Source organism: Plutella xylostella, chromosome 24, assembly GCF_932276165.1.
Source record: "Plutella xylostella chromosome 24, ilPluXylo3.1, whole genome shotgun sequence".
Lineage (NCBI taxonomy): Eukaryota > Metazoa > Arthropoda > Insecta > Lepidoptera > Plutellidae > Plutella > Plutella xylostella.
The window spans coordinates 1,328,409-1,342,775 of NC_064004.1; the positions used below are offsets into that span (position 1 = coordinate 1,328,409).

The 14,367-nt window shown below is 46.8% G+C and overlaps 1 protein-coding gene across 1 annotated transcript in view; it reads left to right on the forward strand.

The window, feature by feature from the left end:
• LOC105383464 (protein slit) overlaps positions 1 to 14,367 on the forward strand; it is a 177,611-nt gene that overhangs the window by 137,828 nt on the left and 25,416 nt on the right. The window contains exon 12 of the mRNA XM_048629716.1: positions 7,050 to 7,121. Within this exon, the coding sequence (XP_048485673.1) occupies positions 7,050 to 7,121 (72 nt within the window). The remainder of the gene's footprint in view (positions 1 to 7,049; positions 7,122 to 14,367) is intronic.

The window sequence follows — 14,367 nt, forward strand, 5'->3', positions numbered from 1 at the left end:
CTTAGACAGGCATGTATGGCAGAAATATTTGGATAGATATTGGAACGAAAGAAAGAACGACAGTATGTATAAAAAAATAAGAATATAGTATGGAATTCTCTATACTTAGAGAATTTACTTTTTGCTACTGCATTGTGGGGTCCGTATTGTGAAGTATAAAACAAAATGTTTCATTTCACACTAATAACGTTCACAACATATAATAAACCTTACCTATAACATCTATATTTTTATAAGGTATAATACCCAATATGTATACTGTTCATTTTATGTAAAATTCATAAAATATACTCTAATATGACATATATTCTCTATGCTGAATTACACAACACCGGCAAAGCACCTAGCACCAACATATAAACATAGGCGTGTGCGGTTAGGTGCACATGTTGGTCAGCTAAGCGTCTCCCTACATAGCGCCAATAATAATAACGCAGTCAAAACTCCTTGCACCAAAACCTAAACATAGAGCGTCTCCCCATGTAGCCCTGCTTCGCTTTTGCTGAACATGTGCACTTAACCGCTCCTCCTCGCTTTTCTCGTTATCGCACCTATCTTTAGGCTGTGGTGCTAAAGGTTTTGATGGTGTTGTGTAATTTAACACACATTATGTAATATGATAGAATATTTTATGAACTTAATGCTAAATCATAGTATATTTTAATTGGTATAATAATATGAAATGTACATGTTGTCATCATCAGCCTATAATCATCCAATGCTGGGCATAGGCCTCTCCCAAGGAGCGCCACAACACTCGGTCCTCGGTCTTCCGAATCCAGCCACTACCGGCTACCTGCCTATACTTGCATATTTTGACAGCTATGTTGGTAACCTTAGTCCTCCGACGTATAACTTCTTTTCTGATACCATCCATTAGAGAAACCCCAAGCATAGCTCTCTCCATAGCACGCTGGGTGACTTTAAATCGGTGGACCAGTCTCACCGTCAGTGTCCAGGTCTCTGCACCGGGTTCCCCTCGTCTCGCCTAATCTTTATTATCCTAAACTCATTTCGCATAACTCGTAAGGTCTAAACTTTTTTGGTAGAATCATCACTTTGCCAAGACTTATGTGGCATAAGACAAGTTTCGTCTAAAACTCTTTTGGCACAAACTTGAAACATCTAAGTCTCGTTTGCTCAAATTGTTCTTATTGGTATAATCTTGTTTCTCCTAATATTATCTTAATAAATACTATATTCAGTATGTTTTAAATGTACAAATTGTGGTATTTTTCTCCTACATCCCGAAAATCACGATATTGAATGATCAAAATATCGAAAGTGAATGACCATTATAATTATTACAATCGCCATTAAACCCCATGGGATTGAAACCTAAAGGTAGGTGCGACGACGAGCAAAGCGAGGAGGAGTATGTTAGGTGCACATGTTCGCCGAAAGCAAAGCGGAGCGCAGCGAAGCGTTACCCACATAGCGGAAAATTAAATACCTAATGCAAGGCACCAGTTTGCGCTATATAGGGAGACGCTTCGTCAAAGTTAAAGCCAAATGAATATTAGTAGTTTTTATAAGCTATGCCATAGTATTGTTAGGCTATTTGAGATTTGACCATACCGTTATTAGGCTAAATAAGATTATGCGAAATAACTTTTTACTAAACGAGATTTATGCCATACAATTTTCGGCGAAACGAGACTTTGACCAAACGTTACTATGCAATAAGAGATTAGGCAAATAAATCTTAGGCCAAAAAAGGTAAAACCCTCTGCACCATATGTCATAACTGGCAGGGCGCAATGGTTGAAGACTGTTGGATGCGCCTTTCAGCCTCCTTGTCGAAGTTGCTTCTGCCTAGCCGAATAGTCTGCCTCAGGTAGTCATATTATTGCACAACTTCGATAGTTGTCTCACGAACGATCACCGGCTCCGGTTTTATGTGAACATTCTACATGACTTTTGTCTTGCCCAAGTTCATACGGAGGCCTACACGTTGCAAGCAGCATTAAGGCCACTTAGCATCCAGATGAGTTCCTCTAGAGATGTATGTTCTATTATATTCTATTCTACTATCTGTGGGAGGTGTAAGTACCTGATCCTGGCTCTCTCGAATGTACCTTTGTGCAATGTGCATATCCCCAAGGTCTAAGCTGCTGCCTTTCTAAGCTTGGGCCATTTCCCACCACGCTGGTCCACAGCGAGTTGGTGGGTTCACATATTATCTTGATGTGCTAAATCTATAGGTAGATATGCAGGGTTCTTCACGATGTTTTCCTTCACCGTAAGAGCGATGGTATACATTGTATTTAAATTCAAAGGAACACATTGGTACATGTCAGCGCCGGAATTCGCACCCGCATTATTGGAGTGGGAAGCGGGCGCTTACCCGACTGAGCTACCACCGGTCTTATTTATACATAACGTTCATTATAATTATGTTGTGATTGTTATTATTAATGTAATGCCTAATCATACATACCACGGCGATGAAAACATAAGTCACGGAAATGAATAACCTGGCCACGGAAATGAATAACATAACCACGGCAATGAATACAAATTATTTTACAAGACATGGCAATGAAATTTTTTTCATTGCCGTGGCTTTTTTTTCATTGCCATAGCAAATATTGGCCACGGAAGCCACGGAAATGAAAGCATGGCGATGAAAAACAAGGCATTATATATAAATAACTAAAAAAGTATTAACTATTCGAAGAAATAAACACTTTATAAGGTAAATATTTTCAAAAAGCTTTCTTTTGAATGCTTATTCTAGAAGACAAACTTAATTTTATAGAAGTTATATCTATCCACGGCAATGAAAGAAAAAATGTCCAGTCCCCAAAATTTTTACTGATTTTCACTATAGCGCAAAAACGCGGGCACCGATGTACCTCCATCCACGTCGAGCAGTTAGGCGACACTTGTAAGAAACGATTAGCGCACTGAGGGGGGCACCCAAGTTCATAGGTAAAACAATAGCCTTGATCATGTTTAGGACACGGCGATGAACAGAAGTTCTGGGACACATGAATTTTCACTTACCGTTCGTTATATTCTTTATATATTTCAATAAATGTATTCCGTGACAATACTTTAACTATTAATGTATCAAATGAAACTAAGTTTAACTATCAATACTCAATATTTTTTCATCAATGAAGAATAATACAAAACGTGGTAACATGGGGACAGACACGGCAATGAAAGATTTGGGGGTTTAATATTTTTTTTAAAAATATCCATTAATCGTATTAATAAAATATTTAGTGCTATACATAGATAACTATTTCACTTAACCGGAAAAAAATATTAGAAAATTATAAATTGGTTTTTTAGTACCGATTTCATTGATGCCACGCAATTTTTGGCCGCGGGAAATTCACCCTTATCTCCCCCCCCTCTAAAACACAACAACACAGTTAAGAAAATGTTTTTTAAGGGTGATTATGAGTCTATCCGTTCTGAGTTAAGTTCCATTGATTGGGTAACTGAGTTTTCTTCTTATAATGACATAAATATGATCACAAATGCTTTTCATAATATTCTTAATTCCTTAATAGAAAAATATGTGCCGATAACTACACGAATTAATCAAAAATACCCACCGTGGTACACCAAACCTCTTATTAAACTCGCAAATGAAAAGAATAAATTTCATAAAAAATGGAAGATCTATCAGAATTTAAGTGATTATCGAACTTTCTCCACCTTAAGAAAGCGATTTCGAAAAATGGAGCGTGACTGTCATGAATATTACTTGAATGTATCTGAAGATAATATCAATAGGAACCCTAAATATTTTTGGACTTTTGTAAAATCTAAAAAGTCCAACAACGACATCCCTAATACAATAACTTATAAGGGCGATAGTCTATATGAAGGAAGTCAGATTTGTAACGCTTTCAATGACTACTTTCACTCGGTTTTTATTTCTTCTAATAATAATATACCCTATACCCATATATAGGGTATAGACGTTGGTGGCAGAATGCTAACAAACCTACGCTTCGCCGACGATATAGTCTTGTTTGCTTCGTCCGCATCAGAATTGACACAAATGCTTCAAGACCTTAGCACGGCGAGCCTTGAGGTGGGACTGAAGATGAATAGGTCTAAGACTCAAGTCATGACCAATAGCGCCAAAAGTAGGGTCGTGGTAGACGGGCAGGAAATAGGATATGTCGATGAGTATATCTACTTGGGCCAGATAGCATCCTTCGAGAACAGGCAAGACAAAGAAGTCGAAAGACGCATTAATAACGCCTGGAAGAGCTTCTGGTCCATGAAAGATCTAATGAAGGGCACTCTCCCTCTCACACTCAAACGCCGACTCATCGACATGTGTATTCTGCCTGTCCTAACCTACGGCGCACAGACTTGGTCTCTGACCGAACATCAGAAGTCCAAACTCAAGGTTTGCCAAAGAGCGATGGAGCGTACTATACTTGGTGTACGAAGGATAGACCGAATCCGGAACACCACGCTACGCTCCTCGACTCGTATAACTGATGTGGGCGCACAGACTGCGAAGCTGAAGTGGGCCTGGGCAGGCCACGTCTGTCGCATGCACCCGGACCGGTGGGCCAGAATTGTCACCGAGTGGGTGCCCAGTGATGGACGTCGGCGACGCGGAAGACCCAGGCGGAGATGGCGGGACGACCTCGACAGGTTTTTGCCTCAATGGCCGAAGGAAGCACATGATCGGGAACGGTGGTCAGTTTATAAGGAGGCCTTTGCCCAGCAGTGGGACACGACACAGGCTGCATAAAAAAAAAAAAAAAAAATAATAATAATAATAATATCACCCATGACCATTCCTCCGGCTCCGTTGCTGATATTGACTCCATAAAAATCGACGAAAAATGTGTCCTCAGTGAACTTAAAAAACTTAATATATACACAAGTGCTGGTAGCGATGGTATCCACCCATTATTTATTAAACAATGTGCAAATGAAATTTTGGTGCCTTTGTTATATATTTACCGCTTCTCTCTGCTAAGTGGCAATTTTCCGTCGGTATGGAAGAAAGCTCTAATCACCCCCATACCAAAAACTGCTCAAAGTAATGATGTAACACAATATCGACCTATTTCGAAACTATGCACTTTTGGTAAAATCATTGAGAAAATTGTTACAACTCAAATATCTAGTGCTGTAAAACAGGAACTATCTGAAAACCAGCACGGATTCGTAAAAGCTCGTAGTGTTGACTCAAATATGGTAGTTTTCTCAGATTATATTCTTAATGCCATGGACAGTAACCTACAGGTGGATGTCGTGTACACCGACTTCTCCAAAGCGTTCGATAAAATTAACCATGATTTGCTTTTGGTAAAGCTTATGAGGGCCGGTGTACACGGCAACCTATTAAGATGGATAGAATCCTATATACGGAATAGAAGTCAGGCAGTATGCTTGAAGGGGTATTGCTCCAGGTTCTTGCACATTCCTTCAGGAGTTCCACAAGGTTCACACCTAGGACCTTTGCTGTTCACGCTTTACATAAATGATTTAGGTAAGATCCTTGGTAACTCTGATCACTTACTCTATGCTGACGACACTAAGTTGTTCAGAAAAGTTTCTAGTATCGAAGACTGCATGGGTATTCAACACGATCTCAACTCATTATTAAATTACTGTAATACTAACCAACTGTTTCTTAATGTTGAGAAGTGTTTTGTTATAACTTATACTCGAAAAAAGAAACCAATTATGTTTGACTATACAATAAATAATTTAAAACTCGTACGTGTTAACAGCATCCGTGATCTTGGCGTTATGATGGACAGCAAGGTTTCATTTAATCCACACATAGATAATATACTTAACAGAGCTTTCAAAAACCTTGGTTTTATTACAAGAATCAGTAAACCCCTTAAAAGAATAAGTACTCTTAAACTTCTTTATAATTCGTTTGTTAGGTCTATTTTAGAGTTTGCCAGTGTAGTATGGAACCCTTCTTATCAGATTCATATTAATCGTATTGAAAAAGTACAAAAAAAGTTTGTTAAACTGTTAAATTACCGTAGCCATCGTTTAGATTCCTATGAAAATTCACTAAATTATTATAACTTAACATCGTTATCAAACCGCCGTAAACTCATTGATATGTCCTTTCTTTTCAAAATTTTAAATAACTTAATCGACTCCCCAACACTTCTATCTAAAATTAATTTTGTGACAAGAATACGCTTGCCCATTCGCACCTCGCGAAATAATAATAAAACGGCACTTGTGCCTCCTAACTTAAAAAAAAATTACACTCGAAATAGCTTCATATCTCGTTCAATCACCACTTACAACAAAGAATTTTCTGACGTGGATTTATTCAATAATCACCTTATATCCTTCAAGAGAACCTGTTTCATAAGCATGCAACAATAAGTAATAAACTTTTCATATAAGTAAGTACAGTTCCCCTGAATTGATAGTGCACATGCAGATCTTCACACCCGAATCATTGAATCGTAAGAGCCTGAAACAAAACACCTGCACTTTGCACCTTGTTTTAAAGAAATAGGAGTCAATATCACGTGTCACATAATCGAAAGCAACCGATCTGTCAAAGATTTCTAGCGCACTATCAATTTTGGACAACTGTAAAATATTAATTAATCTTAATTATAAGTACTTACAAACTAACTTTTGTAAGAATATTGTAATGCTGCTTCAACATAAAGTGTCTATTTTGTAGTTTATACATATATATATACTTTCAAATTGATGTAATCAGATTCCAAATTGCTTCTGTATTATTAAGCGTCTCTTTAGCTCTTTTTATTTTTAATATAAATTGAACTGTATTTTCGGCACAGTAAGGTCTATAATAGAATGTAAGTTTATTTAGATAATTGTCTGTATGTATGACTGTTTGTTGCCATAATAAAGATAAATAAATAAATAAATAAATACAAAACTTAATCTAACACATATGTACAAATGGCGGTCTTATCGCTTAAAGCGATTTCTTCCAGACAACCTTTGGGTGGAAGGATATTTAGATGTAAAGGGTAAAGTGTAGCAGGAATAAAGAATATACAAGAAAGGTTGCTTATTAAAATATAATGTTTTCTCTTTGACAGGTTACTAAACTCGAACGAGATCACATGCATACGAAAAGACACTTTCAGGGATCTGAACAACTTGAAACTACTGTGAGTACCTACTGAATTACTTGCAGCAATTAGGTACATTGTATCATATTTGTGACGCACCCCTTCGATACAGCACGTCACATTAAAATCGTTTGTAGAAATCGTTTGCGAAAATCGTTTGTGAAAATCGTTTGTGAAGCTGATCGAAGAGCAAGCAGGTATTCTTCTTTCTTCCTATTGTAGGGCAGGGCAGGTGCTTGAAATGAGAAGGCTTTTTTCTTCTATTATTAGGAGGCTTCTTTGCTTCTTGGAGGCTGCGAGCGGAATGATCGAGGCGGCCCGGACCGCCTATATTTAAATGCGCTCTCCGCCGCGCGGGCGGTGGGAGGCGGGGCAAGAAATGCATCGACCAATCAGAGCGCTTTGCACCATAAGCGCCCTCATTGGTACTATCTACTATCTATTATCGCGCCTAACAAGCCTCATAGTTTATTTATTAATAAACAACTTATAACTAGGTATATTTACAAACTATTACCTAACATTATACCTAACTAAAACAATAACTTTATTATATATTTCTACCTACGAACTACTTAACTGAATAAACTTTATTAAACTTAAACGATTCGAATTATAAACAATTAAATCAATCAACTAATCTAAACAGTCTTGAACATCTCTCCCGCCGCAGCTCTTGTAGCTGGAATCTTGCGTGTTCAAGTGTGGACTGGCAGGATGACCAATTTCTTCGTAGGCCGCCGGAGTACCCCTCTGTTGGTGCGCACGTCGACTGCTCGCACCTCGCCGTCTGGACCGGGGTAGGTAGACACGACGACTCCGCGTGGCCAGCAGTTCCGTGGTAGAGTCCCGTCCGCGATGAGCACGAGGTCGTCCTTCTTGATGGCCCCGTTGGTGGCTCGGGGCTCCCGCCGGTGTTGCAGCTCCGGTAGGTATTCTCGTACCCAGCGCGCCCAGAACATGTCTGCCAGGCGTTGACTCTTCCTCCAGTCCTTGCGGCCGGCCTCGTCGTCCTCGGTGAAGGCTCCCGGCAGCGGCACTCGTGACGGCGCGCCCAGCAGGAAGTGGTTCGGCGTGAGGGCTTCCTCGTCGTCTGCAGAGGTCGACACGTGGGTGAGTGGCCGACTGTTGATGGTGTGCTCCGCCTCGACCAGTAGTGTAGCGAGGACCTCTTCTTTCGGCGCGCGCTCGTGCAGTGTGACTTGCAGCGCGTTCTTGACGCTCCGCACCAGCCGTTCCCACGCGCCTCCCATGAATGGCGCGCTCGGAGGGATGTACCGCCACTGGATGAAGCGCACCGATGCCTCCTCCTCCATGGCCGCCAGCGCTGCTTTCTTCAACTCGACGTCGGCGCCCCGCAGGTTGGTCCCGTTGTCGGAGTGAAGCTCGGAGGGACAGTTGCGCCGCGCGATGAACCGTCGCAGCGCCATGATAGCCGAGTCCGTGCTCAGGCTGCCGGCGACCTCGAGGTGTACTGCTCGAGTGGTGAGGCACGTGAACAGCACGCCGTACCTCTTCTGCTTCGTACGACCCACAGTGACCATGAGAGGGCCAAAGTAGTCGAGTCCGGTGTAGGTGAACGGCCTCTGATGATGCGCGAGCCGTGTATGTGGATGGTTGCCCGTCGACGGCTGCGCAGGTGTGGCCTTCCGTATGCGGCAGGCCAGGCATTGCTTCACTTCGCTGCGCACGGCGTGTCGTAGTCTCAGCACCCAGTAGTGTTGCCGGACTTCATTCGCAGTTGTCTCGAACCCGCCGTGGTGAAGCTGTTTGTGTACCCAAGCGATGTACAGTCGGGTCCACCGATGATTGCCGTCGAGTACTGCCGGTTCACGTTGCGATGGGGTGATGTCGGCGGCAGTCGCTATTCTTGAACGTAGTCTGATGATCTTCTCTTCGTCGAGTATGACTGATAAGTTGTGCAGTCGACTCGTAGTAGGTATAGCGACGCTTTTCTGTAGCGCAGCTATTTCTTCAGCAAAGTTTTCCTGTTGTTGCGAGCGTAGCCACAGTTGACGCGCGCAGTGCATGTGCCGAGCGCTGAGAAGTAGGTACTTCCGCACAGCTGTCTTCACGGCGGGCGTAGCGGCCCGCGTAGCTGTTCTCGGCGTAGTACTCGTCCACGCAGGGTCGGCCTCTTCATTCTTCTTAGTGCGCTTATGCAGCACTGTTTGTTTCTTCGCACGTAGTAGCTCGATGAATTGTAGTACCCGTGCCGTCGCTCGAATAACTCGCATGAAGTTACTGAAGCGAGTTATGTCTGGCAGGGCCTCAGACAAGCGTGTGGCGGCGACAGTGACGAGTGTTCGCTCTTCCCCCGTGTCTTCTTCGATGATCTTCTCTTCTCGCGGCCAGTGCTCCTCCGGTAGGTATAGGAAGGCGGGGCCGCGGTACCACCGGTGACTTGAGTTGAAGTCCGGGGGCGTGTCGCGTGTCGCGTCGTCGGCTGTGTTCTCCTTTGTAGGTACCCAGCGCCACTCCTTTGTTTTCGTAGTGTCGCTTATCTCGGCTACGCGGTGTGCTACGAACGGCTTGTAGGTACGTGGACCATTTCGTAGCCACGTGAGTACTGTTCTTGAGTCCGACCAGTACACTCGACGACTCGGCTTCAAGTCGTGTTCTTCGATGGCGGCTTGTGCGAGGCGGCATCCCAGCACGGCCGCTTGCAGTTCGAGTCGCGGGATGGAGACCACCTTGTTGAGCTGTGCGACTCTTGCTTTTCCGCTGACGAGTGACAGGTGTGTGTTTCCCTCTTGATCGATGACCCTCCAGTAGACGACAGCAGCATATGCAGACGAACTTGCGTCGACGAAGACGTGGAGCTCGCGGGTGGCCGCGCCGCTGTATGAGGCGTAGCAGCGCGGTACGGCGAGGCGTGGCAGCTGTTGCGCGTGCTCGATCCAGCTCCTCCATGCTCGTGCTTCGTTGTCTTCGAGTTGCGCGTCCCAGTCGATGCCGGAGCGCCAGACGTCCTGCAGGATGCGCTTCGCTTGCACGGTGACTGGCGTGGCGAGTCCGAGCGGGTCGTAGATCGACATGACTGTCCGCAGCGCTTCTCTCTTCGTAGGTGTGCGCTCGCCGCTCAGTATTGCCTCGGGGATGCGATGTTTGTTCAAGTTGAAGGAGAGTGTGTCGTCCTCCGGGTGCCACACCATGCCCAGCAGCTTCCCCGGGTCCAGTTGCAGCAGTCTAGGGTCTTCAGCTTCAGATGACGACAGCTGAGCGAGCACGACGCGGCTGTTCGACGTCCACTTCTGCAGGTCGTAGTTCGCGAAGTGATGTATCTTGTTGACTTCAGTGGAGATGCGCACCGCCTCTTCTTCTGTTTCGTAGCTCGCCAGGTAGTCGTCCACGTAGTGATTTCTCACCACGGCCTCGGCTGCCTCCGGGTAGATGTCCTTGTAGCGCTCGGCGTTGCTATTTTTCACATAAATAGCCGTACACGGTGATGAAGTCGCACCGAATATAACGCTCTTCATGCGATACTCGGTAGGCGGGCCGGCGCGTCGATCTCCCCTCCATAGGAAGCGCTGCATGTCGCGATCTTCTTCTCGGATGTGAACGCGCATGAACATATCTTTTATGTCCGCGCTCACCGCCACTGCATGTTGCCGGAACCGCATGAGGACCCCCGGGAGTGACTGCAGGAGGTCTGGGCCGGGCAGCAGCATGTCGTTGAGACTTGTCCCTCTCGTTCGAGCGGCGGCGTCGTGGACGATCCTCAGTTTCTCCGGCTTCTGAGGGTTGATGACAGCGAAGTGAGGCAGGTACCAGATCTTCTCGTTCTTCTCACGCGGCGCCTCCTCAGCGTAGCCGCTGTCGAGCAGCACCTGCATCTGTGCGTTGTACCGCGTCTTCATAGTTTCGTTCTTGTCCAGCTTCCTCTCGAGTAACTCGAGTCGCTTCATTGTACTCGAGTAGTTGTCTGGTGGCCGAGGGTCGTCTTCCTTCCACAGGAGGCATGTTTCGTAGCCTCCCGCCGGTAGTGCGCGCGTGTTTTCTTCTAGCTGCTTAAGCGCGCGTCGCTCGGCCTCTGTGTATGATTTCTTCTTGTCGACGCACAGCGACTCGAGTGCGAAGTGGTCCCGCATCATTTTTTCCATTGTGTCTTCTTGAAGCGGCTGCACCGTGAGGTGGTGCACGCGCTGCATTGCCGGCTGTCGGTACTGCACGCCGTGTAGCACCCACCCGAGCGTCGTGAGTGACGCCACAGGTTGTCCGCGCGCGCCCGACTTGAAAGCGTGCGTGAGCAGCAACTCCCAGTTATCTTGCCCGAGCAGGATGGTGGCGGCGCCTCGCTCGTAGAGGATGTCTTCTTTGATGTCCTGCAGGTGTGGACAGCTCTCGATGATCCCCGCAGGCACCGTCTGAGGCGAGACACCGATGTCCGGCACTGTGCGCGCGCAGATGTCGACTTCGCTCGTGTTGCGCCCGCAGATCTTCAAGTTGACTCGGCGCGACTCACTGGCGTCGATCTTCATGCCCGACACCCCTTCTATGTAAAAGGGTGACGGCGGTCCCGTCGCTCCGATCTGCTGCGCGACTGCTGACTCGATGAGTGTGCACGTCGACCCGTCGTCTAGTAGCGCGTAGGTGTCGAGCGACCCCTTTGGCCCGGTGACTCGTACTTGTAGTATCTTCAGGAGCCCCGTTGCACTTCTTTCTTCTCGCGCTGTTGTTACTGCTTCAGATTCTTGCGATTGGACGACTTGCGTACTGGCGGTCGATGCGTAGGTACCGCCATGCAGCAGCGGATGGTGCATGTAGGTACACCCGTCCTTGTCGCACTGCTTCGGCTTGCAGGAGTGTCGGTACTTGCGGATCTTCATGCAGCGGAAACATAGTTTGTATTTCTTCGCTATGTCCCACCTCGCAGGTACTTCGGCTCGCTTCAGTGTCGGACAGGCGGCAGCTTCATGCTTCTCGCCGCAGATGGGGCACGCAGGCTTCGCAGCTGTAGTTGTGTCGACGTGGTACGTGCGCGCAGTCTTCTTTGGCGCGGGCTCCCGCCGGTCACTCGCTGCGATGTCCATGGGCGCGAAGCGGCTGCACCGTGCCGCGGCCCGCTTGGCGAACTGCGTCAGCTTGACCAGGTCGGGGATGTCTTCAGGCTGCTCGGTGATGTAGGTGTAGCACTCGTTGCGCAGTGTGGCCGGCAGCTTTTCCACGACGTTGTTGACGATCTCCGCATTGTGTAGGTACTGCTCCTTCTTCAATGCCACCACTGTGGCCGTCGCGTTGGTCATTGTCGCGGCGAAGTCGCAGATGGCCTTCGGAGTGTCGACGATCTTCGGTAGTCTGCGCAGCTTCTCCATCTCGTGAATGATGAGTGCGTCCGGCCTCCCGAATTGCGCAGACAGCAGCTCCATCACTTCTTTCGTAGAGGGCGTCCCGATGAACAGGCAGTGGACGGCCTCCTTCGCTGCTCCTTTGATGGCTCTGCGCAGTCGAGACAGGTTCTCTTGCTCCGTGAGGGACTGCGCAGATTCTTCATAGGCCGCCTTGAATGGCAGCCAATCACTCGATGCCCCGCTGAACGTTGGTAGCTCGTTGACATGGCGCGGCGCGGCGACATGTTGAGGCGGCGACGGCAGCGCACGTGCAGCGAGGGCGATGGCTTCGGCTAGCTCCTTGTAGTCGAAGGCGCTCGGTCGTGGGTCGTAGCGATGCTGCACCGGACGCGGCGGCTCGTACACGTGCGGCTCTGACGTGCACGGGTTCGGTGGCAGCTGTACTCTCGGCTCGTCGGCACCCATGGGACACGGCTCACGACGTGCAGACGGCGGCGCGGCGTTCTCCAGTGCGGCTCCCGGTGGACTGGCTTCGATGCGCGGCTCTGGCATCGATGTCCGGCGTGGGAGGCCCGCTGTCGCTCCGGCGTCTTCTCTCGGCACGGCGTGATGTGGTTGCATGGTCAGCGCGAGAGTACTTTGTTGTACCCACTCGGACATGCGGACACCCCTTATGGTGGAGGTGTCGTCTTCTTCTTCATCGTCCGTTTCTTCTTCCAGCATGGCCACCCGTACGGCGGCTAACTCCATTTGTTTCTTCAGAAGCTCTTCCTTGGCCTTCAGCAACTCCCGGCGGCGACCCTTTGAAGACGCATTTGAACATGCGCGACGTGGCGTGTGCGGCTTGACGGGCTTCGGCGTCGCAGGGGTAGGCGCGGGGGGCGCGGGGGCAGGGACACGGGCTGTAGCGGAGGCGGGCGCCGTGACTTCTGAGGCGGCCGCAATGCTTGATGCTTCGTTCGATGTGTCCGTGGATGCTCCCGTCGACGTGTAGGTATCCCCGCTGCTCGTGGTTGCCGTCGTCGCGGTGGCCTCAGTACCGGTGCTGTCCGTGGCACCGGCTACCGAGGCTGACTTGGAGGCGCTTCTTGTGTTCACCATGCTTGATCTTCAATCCGGCGCTCGAATGGACCAGAAAATGTGCTTGGTCCACAATACGGCTCGAATGGACCAGAAAATGTGACGCACCCCTTCGATACAGCACGTCACATTAAAATCGTTTGTAGAAATCGTTTGCGAAAATCGTTTGTGAAAATCGTTTGTGAAGCTGATCGAAGAGCAAGCAGGTATTCTTCTTTCTTCCTATTGTAGGGCAGGGCAGGTGCTTGAAATGAGAAGGCTTTTTTCTTCTATTATTAGGAGGCTTCTTTGCTTCTTGGAGGCTGCGAGCGGAATGATCGAGGCGGCCCGGACCGCCTATATTTAAATGCGCTCTCCGCCGCGCGGGCGGTGGGAGGCGGGGCAAGAAATGCATCGACCAATCAGAGCGCTTTGCACCATAAGCGCCCTCATTGGTACTATCTACTATCTATTATCGCGCCTAACAAGCCTCATAGTTTATTTATTAATAAACAACTTATAACTAGGTATATTTACAAACTATTACCTAACATTATACCTAACTAAAACAATAACTTTATTATATATTTCTACCTACGAACTACTTAACTGAATAAACTTTATTAAACTTAAACGATTCGAATTATAAACAATTAAATCAATCAACTAATCTAAACAGTCTTGAACAATATTTCACACTTATACCCACATCATTATGTAGGTAATACATTATATCACGTTTCACACCTATCAATGAAACAGTTACGCTTTGTACTTTAATGTTCTCTACCATTTGAGGTACAGGCCTGTGTATTGCTGCATTTAATTTGTATTAAGTCCCAATAGGTTGGCTTATTGCCATGTTTTAAGTACGACCAATATACCTAGATTGAGAAGAAATTTTAAATGTGTCTGCCCATGACTTAAGTTTCTAC